An 18,176-nucleotide genomic window follows, 5' to 3' on the forward strand; every position below is an offset into this window, starting at 1 on the left:
AAAGCCATCCCACGATCAATGCCCATCATCATCTTTTATACCTCTATAAGGTCACCTGTCATCCTCCCTCGCTCCAAGGAGTAAAGGCCAAGTACACTCAACCTATTCTCATAAGGCACACCCTCCAATCCAGGCAACATCCTTGTAAATCTCCTCTGCACTCTCTCCATAGTATCCAAATGCTTCCTGTAGTGAGATGACCAGCTGAACACAGTACTCCAAGTGGGGTCTGACCAAGGTCTTGTATATTTGTAACATTACCTCACGGCTCTTGAACTCAATCCCACAATTGATGAATGCCAACACACCTTCTTAACAACATTGTCAACCTGCGCAGCAGCTTTGAGAGTTCTATTGACACGGACCCCAAGATCTCTCAATATCCTCCACACCGCCTAGAGTCTTACCATTTATATTATATTCTGTCTTCAAATTGGCCTACCAAAATGATCCACTTCACACTTAATCTGGGTTGAAGTCCATCTGCCACTTCTCAACCCAGTTCTGCATTTTATTAATGTCCTGCTGTAACCTCTGACAGCTCTCCAGACGATCCACAACACCCCAACCAACGGACATTGGCTGATTAAGAATAGTCAGCATGGTTCATGCATGTTAAGTCATGTCTAAGCAATATTGTAGAATTTTTTGAGGAAGTTGCCAGGAAATTGGATGAAGGCATGGTAGTGGATGTTGTTTACTTTAGGAAGGCATTTGACCTGTCTCCTGCGAGTCAATACACCATCCTGGCTTCTCTTTCACGGCCACAGAATGCGCTGTCCATTGACCTAATTATTGAGTCTCCTTTCACTACCTGACTTTAGCCTTCCGTGCTGAGCCTCAGAGCCACTGGCCTGGCTTGTACTGCTGCTATGCCCTGATAGGTCATCCCCCAGCACTATTCAAAGGGGTATACCTGTTGCTGGGGGGAGAAGGGTAATGGCCACAGAGGTACCCTGCACTGAATGCTTACTCCCATTATTTCTCCTGGGAGTCATCCATCTACTGTCTGAAGCTTCCATCTCAGTACAAGTTTCATCTATGATGTCAAGTCAAGTCACTTTTTATTGTCATTTTGACCATAAACTGCTGGTACAGTACACAGTAAAAAATGAAACAACGTTCATTTCAAGAAGCATCAGCAACAAAGGTTATGAACTGAGAGCTTGGATACATATTATGGAATTATGATGTAGTGGCCATTACGGAGACTTGGCTGGCACCAGGGCAGGAATAGATTCTCAATATTCCTGGATTTCAGTGCTTTAAAAGGGATAGAGAGGGGGGAAAAGGGGAGGAGGGGTGGCATTTTCTGGTCAGGGATACTATTACAGCTGCAGAAAGGGTGGGTAATGTAGCAGGATCCTCTTTTGAGTCAGTATGGGTGGAAGTCAGGAACAGGAAGGGAGCAGTTACTCTACTGGGGTATTCTATAGGCCCCCTGGTAGCAGCAGAGATACTGAGGAGCAAATTGGGAGGCAGATTTTGGAAAGGTGCAAAAATAACAGGGTTGTTATCATGGGTGACTTTAACTTCCCTAATATTGATTGGCACCTGATTAGTTCCAAGGGTTTAGATGGGGCAGAGTTTGTTAAGTGTGTCCAGGATGGATTCCTGTCACAGTATGTTGACAGGCCAACTAGGGGGAATGCCATACTAGATCTAGTATTAGGTAACGGACTGGTTCAGGTCACAGATCTGTCAGTGGGTGAGCATCTGGGGGGCAGTGATCACCGCTCCCTGACCTTTAGCATTATCATGGAAAAGGATAGAATCAGAGAGGACAGGAAAATTTTTAATTGGGGAAGGGCAAATTATGAGGCTATAAGGCTAGAACTTGCAGGTGTGAACTGGGATGATGTTTTTTCAGGGAAATGTACTATGGACATGTGGTCGATGTTTAAGGATCTCTTGCAGGATGTTAGGGATAAATTTGTCCCGGTGAGGAAGATAAAGAATGGTAGGGTGAAGGAACCATGGGTGACAAGTGAAGTGGAAAATCTAGTCAGGTGGAAGAAGGCAGCATACATGAGGTTTAGGAAGTAAGGATCAGATGGGTCTATTGAGGAATATAGGGTAGAAAGAAAGGAGCTTAAGAAGGGGCTGAGAAGAGCAAGAAGGGGGCATGAGAAGGCCTTGGCGAGTAGGGTAAAGGAAAACCCCAAGGCATTCTTCAATTATGTGAAGAACATAAGGATGACAGGAGTGAAGGTAGGACTGATTAGAGATAAAAGTGGGAAGATGTGCCTGGAGGCTGTGGAAGTGAGCGAGGTCCTCAATGAATACTTCTCTTCGGTATTCACCACTGAGAGGGAACTTGATGACGGTGAGGACAATATGAGTGAGGCTGATGTTCTGGAGCATGTTGATATTAAGGGAGAGAAGGTGTTGGAGTTGTTAAACTACATTAGGACGGTTAAGTCCCTGGGGCCTGATGGAATATTCCCCAGGCTGCTCCATGAGGCAAGGGAAGAGATTGCTGAACCTCTGGCTAGGATCTTTATGTCCTCGTTGTCCACGGGAATGGTACCGGAGGATTGGAGGGAGGTGAATTTTGTCCCCTTGTTCAAAAAAAGGTAGTAGGGATAGTCCAGGTAATTACAGACCAGTGAGCCTTACGTCTGTGGTGGAAAGCTGTTGGAAAAGATTCTTAGAGATAGGATCTATGGGCATTTAGAGAATCATGGTCTGATCAGGGACAGTCAACATGGCTTTGTGAAGGGCAGATCGTGCCTAACAAGCCTGATAGAGTTCTTTGAGGAGGTGACCAGGCATATAGATGAGGGTAGTGCAGTGGATGTGATCTACATGGATTTTAGTAAGGCATTTGACAAGGTTCTACATGGTAGGCTTATTCAGAAAGTCAGAAAACATGGGATCCAGGGAAGTTTGGCCAGGTGGATTCAGAATTGGCTTGCCTGCAGAAGGCAGAGGGTCATGGTGGAGGGAGTACATTCAGATTGGAGGGTTGTGACTAGTGGTGTCCCACAAGGATCTGTTCTGGGACCTCTACTTTTTGTGATTTTTATTAACGACCTGGATGTGGGGGTAGAAGGGTGGGTTGGCAAGTTTGCAGATGACACAAAGGTTGGTGGTGTTGTAGATAGTGTAGAGGATTGTCGAAGATTGCAGAGAGACATTGATAGGATGCAGAAGTGGGCTGAGAAGTGGAAGATGGAGTTCAACCCAGAGAAGTATGAGGTGGTACGCTTTGGAAAGACAAACTCCAAGGCAGAGTACAAAGTAAATGGCAGAATACTTGGTAGTGTCGAGGAGCAGAGAGATCTGGGGGTACATGTCCACAGATCCCTGAAAGTTGCCTCACAGGTAGATAGGGTAGTTAAGAAAGCTTATGGGGTGTTAGCTTTCATAAGTCGAGGGCTAGAGTTTAAGAGACATGATGTAATGATGCAGCACTATAAAACTCTAGTTAGGCCACACTTGGAGTACTGTGTCCATTTCTGGTCGCCTCACTATAGGAAGGATGTGGAAGCATTGGAAAGGGTACAGAGGAGATTTACCAGGATGCTGCCTGGTTTAGGGAGTATGGATTATGATCAGAGATTAAGGGAGCTTGGGCTTTACTCTTTGGAGAGAAGGAGGATGAGAGGAGACATGATAGAGGTGTACAAGATATTAAGAGGAATAGACAGAGTGGACAGCCAGCGCCTCTTCCCCAGGGCACCACTGCTCAATACAAGAGGACATGGCTTTAAGGTAAGGGGAGGGAAGTTCAAGGGGGATATTAGAGGAAGGTTTTTCAGTCAGAGAGTGGTTGGTGCGTGGAATGCACTGCCTGAGTCAGTGGTGGAGGCTGAATCACTAGTGAAATTTAAGAGACTACTAGACAGGTATATGGAGGAATTTAAGGTGGGGGGTTATATGGGAGGCAGGGTTTGAGGGTCGGCACAACATTGTGGGCTGAAGGGCCTGTAATGTGCTGTACTATTCTATGTTCTATGTTCCTCCAGGACCATGGTGCTACATGAAACAACACAAAACCACACTAGACTATGTGAGACAACTCAAAGCTACACTAGACTACGTAAAAAAAAACCCACAAAGACTACACTAGACTACAGACCTACATAGGACTTCATGAAGTGCACAAAACAGTACAATAATTAATAAATAAATAAATAATAAACAAGACAATAGGCACAGTAGAGAACAAATTTCAATATAATGATAAATGATGTAGATGTCAGACTAGACTCTAGGTATCGAGGAGTCTGATGGCTTGGGGGAAGAAACTGTTGCACAGTCTGGTCGTGAGAGCCTGAATGCTTTGGTACCTTTTGCCAGATGACAGGAGGGAGAAGTCTCCCTGATGATTGTGAATACATTCAGCTCCAGTTCCTTGACCTTGTCAGTCAGGAGCTGTAGTTGGCTGCACTTCTCGCATATATGGTCATCAGGGTATTGTAGGGAAGGCTGACAAGCTGAGGGCGTGGATTGACACATGGAATTATGACATTATAGCCATTAGTGAAACTTGGCTACAGGAGGGGCAGGACTGGCAGCTTAATGTTCCAGGGTTCTGATGTCTCAGACGTGATAGAGGCAGAGGAATGAAGGGTGGGGAGGTGGCATTGCTAGTTAGGGAAAATGTTACAGCAGTGCTCAGGCAGGACAGATAGAGGGCTTGTCTACCAAGGCCATGTGGGTGGAGCTGAGAAACAGGAAAAGTATGACCGCATTAATGGGGTTGTATTATAGACCACCCAATCGTCAGCAAAAATTGGAGGACCAAATCTGCAGAGAGATAGCAGACAACTGCAGGAAGCATAAAGTGATAGTAGGGGAATTTAATTTTCATCATACCGATTGGGACTCCCATACTGTTAAAGGTCTAGACAGGTTAGAGTTTGGAAAATGTGTTCAGGAAAGTTTTCTAAATCAGTATGTAGAGGTATCAAATAGAGAGGATGCAATATTAGATCTCCTATTAGGAAATGATTTAGGACAGGTGATGGAAGTGTGAGTAGGATAACTCTTTGGTTCCAGTGATCACAGCACCATTAATTTCAACTTGATCATGGATAAAGATATATCTGGTCCTCGGGTTGAGGTTCTAAACTAGAAAAAGGCCAAATTTGAAGAAATCAGAAATGATCTAAAAAATGTGGATTTGTTCTCTGACAAGGATGTGATTGGTAAGTGGGAGGCTTTCAAAGGAGAAATTTTGAGAGTGCAGTTTGTATGTTCCTGTCAGGATTAATCGCAAAGTGAATAAGAATAAGGAACTACACACACAAAGTGCTGGTGGAACACAGCAAGCCAGGCAGCATCTATAAAGAGAAGCACTGTCGACGTTTCGGGCCGAGACCCTTCGTCAGGACTATCTGAAAGGAAAGATAGTAAGAGATTTGAAAGTAGTGGGGGGAGGGGGAAATGCAAAATGATAGGAGAAGACCGGAGGGGGTGGGATGAAGCTAAGAGCTGGAAAGGTGATTGGCGAAAGTGATACAGAGCTGGAGAAGGGAAACGATCATGGGATGGGAGGACTCGGGAGAAAGAAAGGGGGAGGGGGGAAGCACCAGAGGGAGATGGAGAACAGGCAGTGTGATGGGTAGAGAGAGAGGAAAAACCTCTACCTCTACCTGACCTCTACCTGGCCGAGGCACAGCGACAACTCTCTGATATCTCCTCTTATTTACCCCTTGATCATGACCCCACTAAGGAGCACCAGGCCACTGTCTCCTATACCATCACCAACCTTATCAGCTCTGGGGATCTCCCATCCATTGCCACCAACCTCATAGTTCCTACACCCCGCACTTCCCGTTTCTACCTCCTACCCAAGATCCACAAACCTGCCTGTCCAGGTAGACCTATTGTCTCAGCTTGCTCCTGCCCCACCGAACTCATTTCTGCATACCTTGACACTGTCTTATCCCCCTTGTTCAATCTCTTCCTACCTATGTTCATGACACTTCTCACGCTTTGAATTTTTTCAATGATTTTAAGTTCCCTTGCCCCCACCGTCTTATTTTCACCATGGACGTCCAGTCCCTATATACCTCCATCCCCCACCTGGACGAATTCAAAGCTCTTTGCTTCTTTTTGGATTCCAGACCTAACCAATTCACCTCTACCACCACTCTCCTCCGTCTAGTGGAATTAGTTTTTACTCTCAATAATTTCTCCTTTGACTCCTCCCATTTCCTCCAAACCAAGGGTGTAGCCATGGGCACCTGCATGGGTCCCATTTATGCCTGCCTTTTTGTTGGCTTTGTGGAACAGTCCATGTTCCAAATCTATACAGGTATCCGTCCCCCTCTTTTCCTTCGCTACATTGACGACTGCATTGGCGCTACCTCCTGCACGCATGCTGAGCTCGTTGACTTCATTAACTTTGCCTCCAACTTCCACCCTGCCCTCAAATTTACCTGGTCCATATCCGACACCTCCCATCCCTTTCTTGATCTTTCTGTCTCCATCTCTGGAGACAGCTTATCTACTAGATCTACTATAAGCCTACAGACTCTCACAGCTACCTGGACTATTCCTCTTCCCACCCTGTCTCTTGCAAAAATGCTATCCCCTTCTCACAATTCCTCCATCTCCGCCGCATCTGCTCTCAGGATGAGGCTTTTCATTCCAGGACGAAGGAGATGTCTTTTTTTAAACAAAGGGGCTTCCCTTCTTCCACCATCAACTGTGCTCTCAAACACATCTTTCCCATTTCCTGCACATCTGCACTCACCCCATCCACCCGCCGCCCCACTCAGGATAGGGTCCCCCTTGTCCTCACCTACCAGCCCACCAGCCTCCAGGTCCAACGTATAATTCTCCGTAACTTCCGCCACCTCCAACAGGATCCCACTACCAAGCACATCTTTCCCTCCCCCCCCTTCTGCTTTCAGCAGGGATCGCCCCCTACGCGACTCCCTTGTCCACTCGTCCCCCCCATCCCCACCGATCTCCCTCCTGGCACTTATCCTTGTAAGCGGAACAAGTGCTACACCTGCCCTTACACTTTCTCCCTCACCACCATTCAGGGCCCCAGACAGTCCTTCCAGGTGAGGCGACACTTCACCTTTGAGTCGGCTGGTGTGGTATACTGCGTCTGGTGCTCCCGGTGTGGCCTTTTATATATTGGTGAGACCCGACGCAGACTGGGAGACCGTTTTGCTGAACACCTACGCTCGGTCCGCCAGAGAAAGCAGGATCTCCCAGTGGCCACACATTTTAATTCCACGTCCCATTCCCATTCTGATATGTCTATCCTTGACCTCCTCTATTGTCAAAATAAATCCAAACTGATGGCATGAACATTGACTTCTCTAACTTCCATTAATGCCCCTCCTCCCCTTCTTACCCCATCCCTGACATATTTAGTTGTTTGTTTTTTTTCTCTCGCTCTGCCCATCACAGTGCCTGTTCTCCATCTCCCTCTGGTGCTCCCCTCCCCCTTTCTTTCTCCCGAGGCCTCCCGTCCCATGATCCTTTTCCTTCTCCAGCTCTGTATCACTTTCGCCAATCACCTTTCCAGCTCTTAGCTTCATCCCACCGCCTCCAGTCTTCTCCTATCATTTTGCATTTCCCCCTCCCCCCACTACTTTCAAATCTCTTAGTATCTTTCCTTTCAGTTAGTCCTGACGAAGGGTCTCGGCCCAAAACGTCGACAGTGCTTCTCCTTATAGATGCTGCCTGGCTTGCTGTGTTCCACCAGCACTTTGTGTGTGTTGTTTGAATTTCCAGCATCTGCAGATTTCCTCGTGTTTGCTTTTGAAGAAAAGGAACCTTGGTTCTCAATGGATATTGGAACTCTGATAAAGAAGAAGAGAGAGATGCATGACATGTATAGGAAACGGAGCAAGTAAGGTGCTTGAGGAGTATAAAAAGTGCAAAAGAGTACTTAAGAAAGAAATCAGAAGGGCTGAAAGAAGACATGAGGTTGCTTTGGCAGTCAAGGTGAAGGATAATCCTAAGAGCTTCTACAGGTATATTAAGAACAAAAGGATAGTAAGGGATAACATTGGTCCTCTTGATGATCAGAGTGGTTGGCTATGTATGGAACCAAAAGAAATGGGGAAAATCTTAAGTGTTTTTTTTTGTATCTGTATTTACAAAGGAAACTGGCAATGAGTCAATGGAAATAAGGCAAACAGGTAGTGAGGTCATGGAAATTATACAGATTGAAGAGGAGGAGGTGCTTGCTATCTTGAGGCAAATCAGAGTAGATAAATCCCCAGGACCTGACAGGGTATTCCCTCGGACCTTGAAGGAAACTAGTGTTGAAATTGCAGGGGCTCTGGCAGATATATTTAAAATGTCGGTATCTATGGGTTAGGTGCTGGAGGACTGGAGGATAGTTCATGTTGTTCCGTTATTTGAAAAAGGAACTAAAAGTAATCCGGGAAATTATAGGCCAGTAAGTTTAATGTCGGTAGTAGGTAAATTATTGGAAGGAGTACAAGGAGATATGATCTACAAGTATTTGGATAGACAGGGACTTATTAGGGAGAGTCAGCATGACTTTGTGCATGGTAGGTCATGTTTAACAAATCTAGTAGAATTTTTCGAGGAAGTTACCAGGAAAGTGGATGAAGGGAAGGCAGTGGATGTTGTCTACACGGACTTAAGTAAGGCCTTTGACCAGGTCCCACATGGGAAATTAGTCAGGAAGATTCAGTTGCTAGGTATACATGGTGAGGTAGTAAATTGGCTTAGACATTGGCTCAATGGGAGAAGCCAGAGAGTGGTAGTGGAGGATTGCTTCTCTGAGTGGAGGCCTGTGACTAGTGGTGTGCCACAGGAATCAGTGCTGGGTCCATTGTTATTTGTCATCTATATCAATGATGTGGATGATAATGTGGTAAATTGGATCAGCAAATTTGCTGATGCTACAAAGATTGGAGGTGTAGTGGACAGTGAGGAAGGTTTTCAAAGCTTCCAGAGGGATTTGGACCAGCTGGAAAAATGAGCTGAGAAATGGCAGATGGAGTTTAATACAGACAAGTGTGAGGTATTGCCCTTTGGAAGGACAAACTGAAGTAGTACATACAAGGTAAATGTTAGGATACTGAGGAGTGCAGTAGAACAGAGGGATCTGGGAATACAGATACATAATTCCCTAAAAGTGGCGTCACAGGTAGTTAGGGTTGTAAATAGAGCTTTTGGTACATTGGCCTTTATAAATTAAAATATTGAATATAAGAGTTGGAATGTTACGGTGAGGTTGTATAAGGCATTGGTGAGGCCGAATTTGGAGTATTGTGTGCAGTTTTGGTCACCAAATTACAGGAAGGATATTAATAAGGTTGAAAGAGTGCAGAGGAGGTTTACAAGGATGTTGCCGGGTCTTGAGAAACTGAGTTACAGAGAAAGGTTGAATAGGTTAAGACTTTGTTCCCTGGAGCGTAGAAGAATGAGGGGAGATTTGATAGAGGTATATAAAATTATGATAAGTATAGATAGAGTGAATGCACGCAGGTTTTTTCTACTGAGGCTAGGGGAGAAAAAAAAACCCAGAGGACATGGGTTAAGGGTGAAGGGGAAAAGTTTAAAGGGAACATTAGTTGGGGCTTCTTCACACAGAGTGGTGGGAGTGTAGAATGAGCTGCCAGATGAAGTGGTAAATGCGGGCTCACTTTTAATATTTAAGAAAAAACTTTGCAGGTACATGGATGAGAGGTGAATGGAGGGATATGGTCCAGGTGCAGGTCAGTGGAACGAGGCGGATAAATGGTTCGGCACAGCCAAGAATGGCCAAAAGGCCTGTTTCTGTGCTGTAATGTTCTATAGTTCTATTGTCAGCAACCCTGAAATCCCACATTTCAAAGGAGGAGCATTCCATTGCCTTAACTACTAACCTGCCTGTACTTATTATAACTCTGACTACTCAAGGTAAAATTCTAGCTTGCGCCTATTCTTGCCTTAACCTGTTGAGTTAAAGCCTGGCCATTGTAATGCTGTCTGTTCTGACATTGGCCGCACTGCTTGTACTTCATGTCTTTATATTGGCCTCTGTTGTGTGCATAAGAGATCGTTATGTTTGCACCCTACTGCAAAGTTCTGAAAGACCCTGAGCTCTTTTTAAACCTTGGGCTGCTTCACCAATAAGCGACTTCTCGCAATGATTGCAACCCTTGCATAGTGAATGGAAGGACCATGGGCATACTAATGTTCCCTGAAAATGGTGACTGTGGTGGACAGGGTGATGAAGGAGGCTTATCGCATCCTTGCCTTCACTGGTCACAGCATTGATCCAGTTGAAACTCTCTATCCAGGCAACATTCAGGGGAATCTACTCTGCTCCCTGTCCAGTGCTGTTGCACCCTACCAAAGTATACAAACCTGTTACAGCATGGCATGATCTTCAGAGAAATGATAAATAGCTTGACCTCAGAACCATACATCAAGATTTCATCTTCTCAGTATATGTAAATATGACATGAACAGATCACCAGATTGAAAACTGTTCAGAATGACACCAGATACAAATATGTTCTTTAAGCATTTTTTGCTCCATTTTATTCTTATTCCCCATTTGTGCTTTTTTTTCTCTGCAGGGTAACAGTGGCCTAAAACCCAAAGACAATGAGCTCACTTCAAAACCTTGGCACTGGCCAATTAATTATCAGGTAAAGATGCCTTGTTGCTATCCCTAAGTTCCCAATAACAATAACCTAGGGGAGGGGTTATGGAAATCAGAACAACTGACATATGACGTGACATTTATTTTCCTTCAGCACTACAGTACAATGACATAAAGATCTATGTTGAAAAAATAAATAGTACACTAGAGGAATAATGAGGTCATGTTCATGGTCAGTTCAGAAATCTGATAGTGGAGTGAAAAACCTGTATCTGATTTGTTGTGTATAGATCTTCAGATTCCTGTACCTCCACCCTGACCATGTCACTTTCTTGAGATATCACCTTTTGAAATGTCCTCGATGCTGTGGAGGCTCCTGCCCATGATGGAACCTACAAACCTGTGCAAGCTGCTTGCTTTTGGATCATGTGTGTTTTAACCAACTGGGCCAACCAGCCACGTTGGACCATAGGGACACAGTACCAGCAACCTGGGGTCACTCCTCACTTCCGGTGCTGTCTATGTGAGGGGTTTTCACTTTCTTCCTGTGACTACGTGGGTTTCATATGCGCGCTCCAGTTTCCACCCATATCTCAAACACGTGTAGGTTTGTAGGTTAATCGAACGCTGTCATATTGCCCATGCTGTTTGATTCTGGGAAAATTAGTGTAAATAGGTGATTGATGATTGGTGTGGATCAATGGGCTGATGATGCTTAGAGTGGGCAATAAGATTTGACCAGGTCAGTTCATAATGCCCTTCACTATGAACTAAAATGAACATTACTGTTATCATTTGTTTGTCTGTCTTCTGAACTTCACCATGGTATCTTGTTTGCACAGGGTCTTCGTTTCTCTGGCACAAATGAGACTGAATATCGAGTTTATTTATTAGGAAACCCCGTAAGTTGATAACAATGGTCACTAATTCAATTATGATGCTTATTATCCTGAAAAAGTTATATTGATGGTGAAACAATCAGTGCAGAGATATTTGAATGGCAATAGGTTCTTCTGATAACTTCACTCACCATGTTTGATGTTCATTTAGACATAAGGCATAGGAGCAGAGTTAGACCATTTGGCCCATCGAGTCTAATCCGCCATTCATTCATGGCTGATACTTTTTTATTTCCCCTCCTCAGCCCCACTCCCTGGCCTACTCACTGTAAGTTTTGATGCCGTGGGCAATCAAGAACCTATTAAGCAAACACGAGGAAATCTGCAGATTCTGGAAATTCAAACAACACACACAAAATGCTGGTGGAACACAGCAGGCCAGGCAGCATCTATAAGGAAAAGCACTGTCAACGTTTCAGGCCGAGACCCTTTGTCAGGACAAATTTACCACCCTCTGGCTAATGAAATTTCTCTGCATCCCTATTTTAAATAGATGCCCCTCTGTCCTGAGTCTGTGCTCTCTTGTCCTAGAGTCCCCCACCATGGGAAATGTCCTTTTCATATCTATTCTGTCTGAGCCTGTCAACATTCAAAAGGTTTCAACGAGATCCCCCTTATCCTACTAAATTCCAGTGAGTACATGCCCAGAGTTATCCAATGTTCCTTATATGATAACCATTTCATTCCTGAAATCAACCTTGTGGACCTCCTCTGAACCCTCTCCAATGCCAGCACATCTTTTTTTAGATGAAGAGCTTAAAACTGTTCACAATACTTAAGGTGAGGCCTCACCAGTGCCTTATAAAGCCTCAGCATCACATCCCTGCTCTTGTACTCTAGACCTCTTGAAATGAATACTAACATTTCATTTGCCTTCTTCACCACTGACCCTACCTGCAAGTTGACCTTTAGGGTGTTTTGCACATGGACTCCCAAATCAATTTGCAACTCAGATTTTTGGATTTTCTTCACATTTAGAAAATATTCTGCAAATTTATTTTTTCTACCAAATTGCATGACCATGGATTTACCAACATTGCATTACATTTGCCACTTTCTTGCCCATTCTCCTAATCCATCTAAATCCTCTGTAGCCTATCTGTTTCCTCAACACTATCTGCCCCTACACCAATTTTTGTATCAATTCTGCAAACTTGGCAACAAAGCCATCTATTCCATCATCTAAATCATTGATATACAGCATAGAAAGATGTGGTCCCAACACCGACTCCTGTGGAACACCACTCATCACTGGCAGCCAACCAGTAAAGGATACCTTTATTCCCACTTGCTGCCTCCTACCAGTCAGCCAGTGCTCTTAACCATGCCAGTAACTTTATAACCTCATACTCATCAATTTACTCCAACAACTTCCCTACCACTGAGGTCAGGCTAACTGGTCTATAATTTCCTTTCTGCTTCCTTCCTCCTTTCTTAAAGAGTGGAGTGACATTTGCAATTTTCGAGTTTTCTTGCACCATGCCAGAGTCCAATGATTTTTGAAAGATCAGTACTAATGCCTCCACAATCTTCACTGCTACCACTTTCAGACCCCGAGGGTTCAGTTAATCTGGTCCAGGTAACTTGTGTACTCTGAGGTCTTTCAGCTTTTTGAGCACCTTCTCCCTCGTAATAGTAACTGCACCCACTTCTCTCACACTGTTCAACACATGGCATACTGCTAGTGTCTTCCACAGTAAGCACTGATGCAAAGTACTTAATTAGTTCATCTGGCCTCTCCTGCTCTTCATTATTATTTCTCTGGCCTCATTTTCTAGCAGTCCTATATACAGTCACATCTTTTTTATTTTTTACACACTTGAAAAAGCTTTTTCTATCCACCTTGATATTGCTTGCTAGCTTGCTTTCATATTTTATCGTTTCCCTCCTGATGATTCTTTTAGTTGTTTCCTTTAGGTTTTTAAAAGGTTCCCAAACCTCTGTCATCCCACTAATTTTTGCTTTGCTGGTATGCCCTCTCTTTTGCTTTTACATTAGCTTTGACTCCCTTTGTCAGCTACAGAGGTACTATTTTGCCATTTGAGTATTTCTTCATTTTTGGAATACATCAATCCCGCACCTTCCTCAGTTTTCCCAGAAATTCACACCAATGCTGCTCTGCTGTCATTCCTGCCAGCATCTCCTTCCAGTTTACTTTGGCCAACTCCTCTCTCATACCACTGTAATTTCCTTTACTCCACTGTAATACTGTTACATCAGACTTTACTTTCTCCCTCTCAAATTTCAAGTTAAACTTTGTCATATTGTGATCACTGTTTCCTAAGCGTTTCTTTACCTTAAGCTCCCTAATCGCCAAAGGTTCATTACATTACAGCCAATCCAGTATAGCTGATCACTGAGTAGGTTTAACAACAAACTGCTCTAAAAAGCCATCCTGTTGGTGTTCAACAAATTCACTCTCTTGGGATTATTACCAACCTGATCTTCCCAGTCGACCTGCATGTTTAAAATCTCACATGACTATTATAACATTACCCTTTTGGCACACATTTTCTATTTCCCACTGTAATCTATAGTGCACATTCCAGCTATTGTCAAGTGTTGTTAAGAAGGTGTATGGTGTTTTGGCCTTCATCAACTGTGGAACTGAGTTCAAGAGCCGTGAGGTAATGTTACAGCTATACAAGACCTTAGTCAGATCCTACTTGGAAAACTATGTTCAGTTCTGGTCACCTCACTACAGAAGGATGTGGATACTATAGAGAGAGTGCAAAGGAGATTTACAAGGATGTTGTCTAGTTGGAGAGCGTGCCTTATGAGAATAGGTTGAGTGAACTTGGCTTTTTCTCCTTGGAGCGACTGAGGATGAGAGGTGACCTGATAGGGGTGTATAAGATGATGAGAGGCATTGAGCGTGTGGACAGCCAGAGGCTTTTTCCCAGGGCTGAAATGAGAAACACAAGGGGGCATAGGTTTAAGGTGCTTGGAAGTAGATACAGTGGGGATGTCAGGGTTGAGGTTTTCGCACAGAGAATAGTGAGTGCGTGGAATGCACTGTTATTCGTGGTGGTGGAGACAGATACAGTAGAATCTTTTAAGAGACTCTTAGATGGGAACGTGGAGCTTAGAGAAATAGAGGGCTCTGCGGTAGGGTAATTCTAGGCAGTTTCTAGAGTAGGTTGCATGGTCTGCATAACTTTGTGGGCTGAAACACCTGTAATGTGCTGTAGATTGTTAGAAGCTGCGGCTGAATGCTGGTTTAGTTGTCAGGGAAACTGGAGGTCTCCTTGCCTTCCCAAATGCAAAGAAGTGGGGTGTGTGGTAACTCTACTACAGCTTTCTCTCACTAAAGCCTCAAAATCTCCACTCCAACTCTATCCACTCCAACGATGGCTGTAGTGTCAATGGAAGCTTCGCTTGTTCCTGTCTTACTTTAATTTGTTTTTGCCAAACAATCACGAATGCTGATTGGCCACTGCTCAAAGTCCAGAATTGCTACCTTTTCCACTCAGTCAACGAGCCTAAGTGAGCTACGATCTCTCCAATTAGGCACTGCTCAAAGCTAACCTGGACTAGGTTAGGACTTTATTCCCTAGAATGTAGAAGATCAAGGAGAGTTTTGATAGAGGTATGCAAAATTATAATGCAAAATTTATAGGATAAATGCAAGCAGGCTTTTTTCCACTGAGGTTGGGTGAGACTGCAACTAGAGATCATGAGTTAAGAGTAAAAGGTGAAAAGTTTAAGGGGGGAACTTAAAGTGGAACTTCTTCAGTCAGAGAGTGATGAGAGTATGGAACACAGTGCCAGCGCAAACAGTGGGTGCAGAGTCAATTTCAACATTTTTAAAAGAAATCTGGATGGGTACGTGGATAGGAGGGGTATGGAGGGCTATGTTCTGGATGCAGGTACACAGGACGAAGCAAGATCAGGTCAGCTGGGAGTGCAAGGGCCAGGGGGCCTTTTTCTATATTCTATAATCGTGACTCTCTGTCAATGGGGGGAGGGGCATAGGTGGATGGAGGGGTGTGGTGACAGAAGACATCTGGGAAATGGAGGAAATTTGTGTAAATACTTCTGTGTGCTTTTTTGTGCTTTATGTGCATGTCCTTGGCAGTCATGTTCTTTGCATAGGGTAACTATATTTTCTTCTGTTCAGGTGATTTGGTGGCTGAACCTTTCAAGCCTTCTTATCTACCTGCTTCTCTTCAGCATTACAGTTGTCTACCTACAGAGAGGATATCAGCCGATTCATTTGGTCAGAGGTCAGTGTACCTGTATATGTGCACTAATTAGGGTCTCACATATTTTTATATTCTTTTCACTGAAGTTAAACACTTCATACTTCTAAATATTATACTGCATTGGAGCATGCTAATCCATTTATATCCCTCTGTTAGCTACATGAAGTTATGAGATGCAGAGATAGAGGGTTGATAGCCAGTCATTTTTCCCAAGGTAAGATGAGAGCAGTGAGGTTTGAAGCTGATCTGAGAAATAAATATTTCACACAGAGGTTGGTATCTAGAATGAGCTGCCAGAGGAGGAGGCGGAGGTGGCCAGAACAATGAGAAGTAGGCATAACAGTCAACAATTAGCATAGAGGACTGAAGGGTCTGTTTAATAATTACTTTATTGATACTGTGTGGGAAATTATTTTGTTACAGTAGCAACATTTAAAAACACATTTAGCAATGATAATAAATAATAATAATATAATAAGGATATTAACTAATAATAAAGTACATAATAATACACATAATAATAATTCATCAATGTGCAATACAGTGCAATAATAATGTACAAACTAATAAAACAGGGACTATTGTATAATGATGTGTGTTCCCCTGTTGCACAGAGATGAACTGTTGTATATGCTTATTGCATTTGGCAGGAAAGACTTTCTGTAACGATCCTTGTGACAGTGGAGCTGAATGAGCAGTACAACTTAATGAAACATGTACATTACGATATCAAGCACACAGCTCACCATCGTCTAATTGCAGACAAAGAGGAATAGACAGTAAATGCCGAGAAAGTTCAGATGCCAGGAATGTTGTAAAACGGGTTGCTGTTCTTCCCGCTTCTGTTGGATTTAGATGGAACTGTATAGGATTCCTCATTGGGAATGGAAGTGAGATGGAGAAATACAGTGACAGGCTCCACAAGCCCACAAACTCTCAGACATACCTGGATAACATTTTCTGTATTCTGGTTCCTATAACTTTTAATCTAGTATCCCAATTTCTAATGATGGCAACATTGTTTTCAGTAAGTGACCCAGTGTAAGACCATAAGACAAAGGAGCAGAAGTAGGCCATTCCATCATGGCTAATCCCAGATCCCACTCAACCCCATACACCTGAATTCTCACCATATCCTTTGATGCTCTGACTGATCAGGAAACAATCAACTTCTGCCTTAAATATACACACGGACTTGGCCTCCACCGCAGTTTGTGGCAGAACATTCCACAGATTTACTACTCTCTGACAAAAAACATTCCTCCCTACCTCTGTTCTAAAAGATCGCCTTCAATTTTGAGGCTGTATTCTCTAGTTCTGGATACCTCCACATAGGAAACATCCTCTCCACGTCTACCCTATCTCGTTCTTTCAGTAATCAGTAGGTTTTAATGAGACTTCCCCCACCCCCTGTATTCTTCTAAATTGCAGTGAGTACAGGCCCAAGCTGCCAAATGTTTCTCACATGTTAACCCCTTCATTCCCAGAATCATCCTTGTGAACCTCCTCTGGACTCTCTCCAATGACAACACATCCTTTCTGACATACCCAAAACTGTTGACAATACTTCAAGTGCAGCCTAACTAGTGTCTTTTAAAGGCTCAGCATTCACTCCTTGCTTTTATATTCTATTCCCCTTGAAATAATTGCCAACATTGTATTTGCCTTCTTTACCACAGACTCAATTTGTAAATTAACCTTTTGGGAGTCTTGCACGAGGACTCCAAAGTCCCTCTGCTTCTCTGATGTTTGAACCTTCTCTGCATTTAGATAATAGTCCACACTATTGTTTCTTCTACCAAAATACATTATCATACATTTCCCAACACTGTATTCGATCTGCCACTTTTTTGCCCATTCTTCCAATTTGTCTAAGTCCTGCTGCATTTGCATTGTTTCCATAGCACTACCTACACTTCCACCTATCTTTATATCATCTGTAAACTTTGCCCCAAAGCCATCAATTCCATTATCTAAATCATTGACAAACAATGTGAAATTAGCTGTCCCACTACTGACCCCTGAGGAACACTAGTCACTGGTAGCCAACTAGAAAAGGAACACTAATAGATTTGTCAAGCAAGATTTCCCTTTACAGAAACCAAGCTGACTTTGACTTATTTTATCACTAGTGTACAAGTACTTCGAAACCTCATCATTGATAATGGATTCCAACACCTTTCCAACCTTGAGATTACGCTAACTGGCCTATAATTTTCCTTCTTTTTCCTTCCTCCCTTCTTAAAGAGTGGAGTGACATTTGCAATCTTCCAGTCCTCCGGGACCATGCCAGAATCAAGTGATTCTTGAAAGATCATGACCAATGGATCCGTTATCTCTTCAGCAACTTCTATCAGGACTCTGGGATGTAGTCCATCTGGTCCAGGTGACTTATCCAACTTCAGAACTTTGAGTTTATCTAGCACTTTTTCCTTTGTGATAGCATTCAAATCCTACTCCCTGGCATTCACAGACCTCTGGCACCACTGCTAGTGTCTTCCACAATGAAGACAGATGCAAAGTACC

General features: G+C 43.6%; 2 protein-coding genes across 4 annotated transcripts in view; one reads left to right on the top strand and one right to left on the bottom strand.

Moving 5' to 3' along the window:
- Positions 1–18,176, top strand: part of pomt2 (protein-O-mannosyltransferase 2) — a 303,990-nt gene that overhangs the window by 254,274 nt on the left and 31,540 nt on the right. For both annotated transcript variants that reach the window (XM_073039121.1, XM_073039122.1), the window contains 3 exons: positions 10,521–10,592; positions 11,389–11,448; positions 15,566–15,671. In XM_073039121.1, coding sequence (XP_072895222.1) covers positions 10,521–10,592; positions 11,389–11,448; positions 15,566–15,671 — 238 coding nt within the window. The remainder of the gene's footprint in view (positions 1–10,520; positions 10,593–11,388; positions 11,449–15,565; positions 15,672–18,176) is intronic.
- tmem63c (transmembrane protein 63C) overlaps positions 1–18,176 on the bottom strand; it is a 616,893-nt gene that overhangs the window by 122,306 nt on the left and 476,411 nt on the right. The gene's annotated exons all lie outside the window — the stretch shown is intronic.

This window comes from Hemitrygon akajei, chromosome 3 (genome assembly GCF_048418815.1).
Source record: "Hemitrygon akajei chromosome 3, sHemAka1.3, whole genome shotgun sequence".
Lineage (NCBI taxonomy): Eukaryota > Metazoa > Chordata > Chondrichthyes > Myliobatiformes > Dasyatidae > Hemitrygon > Hemitrygon akajei.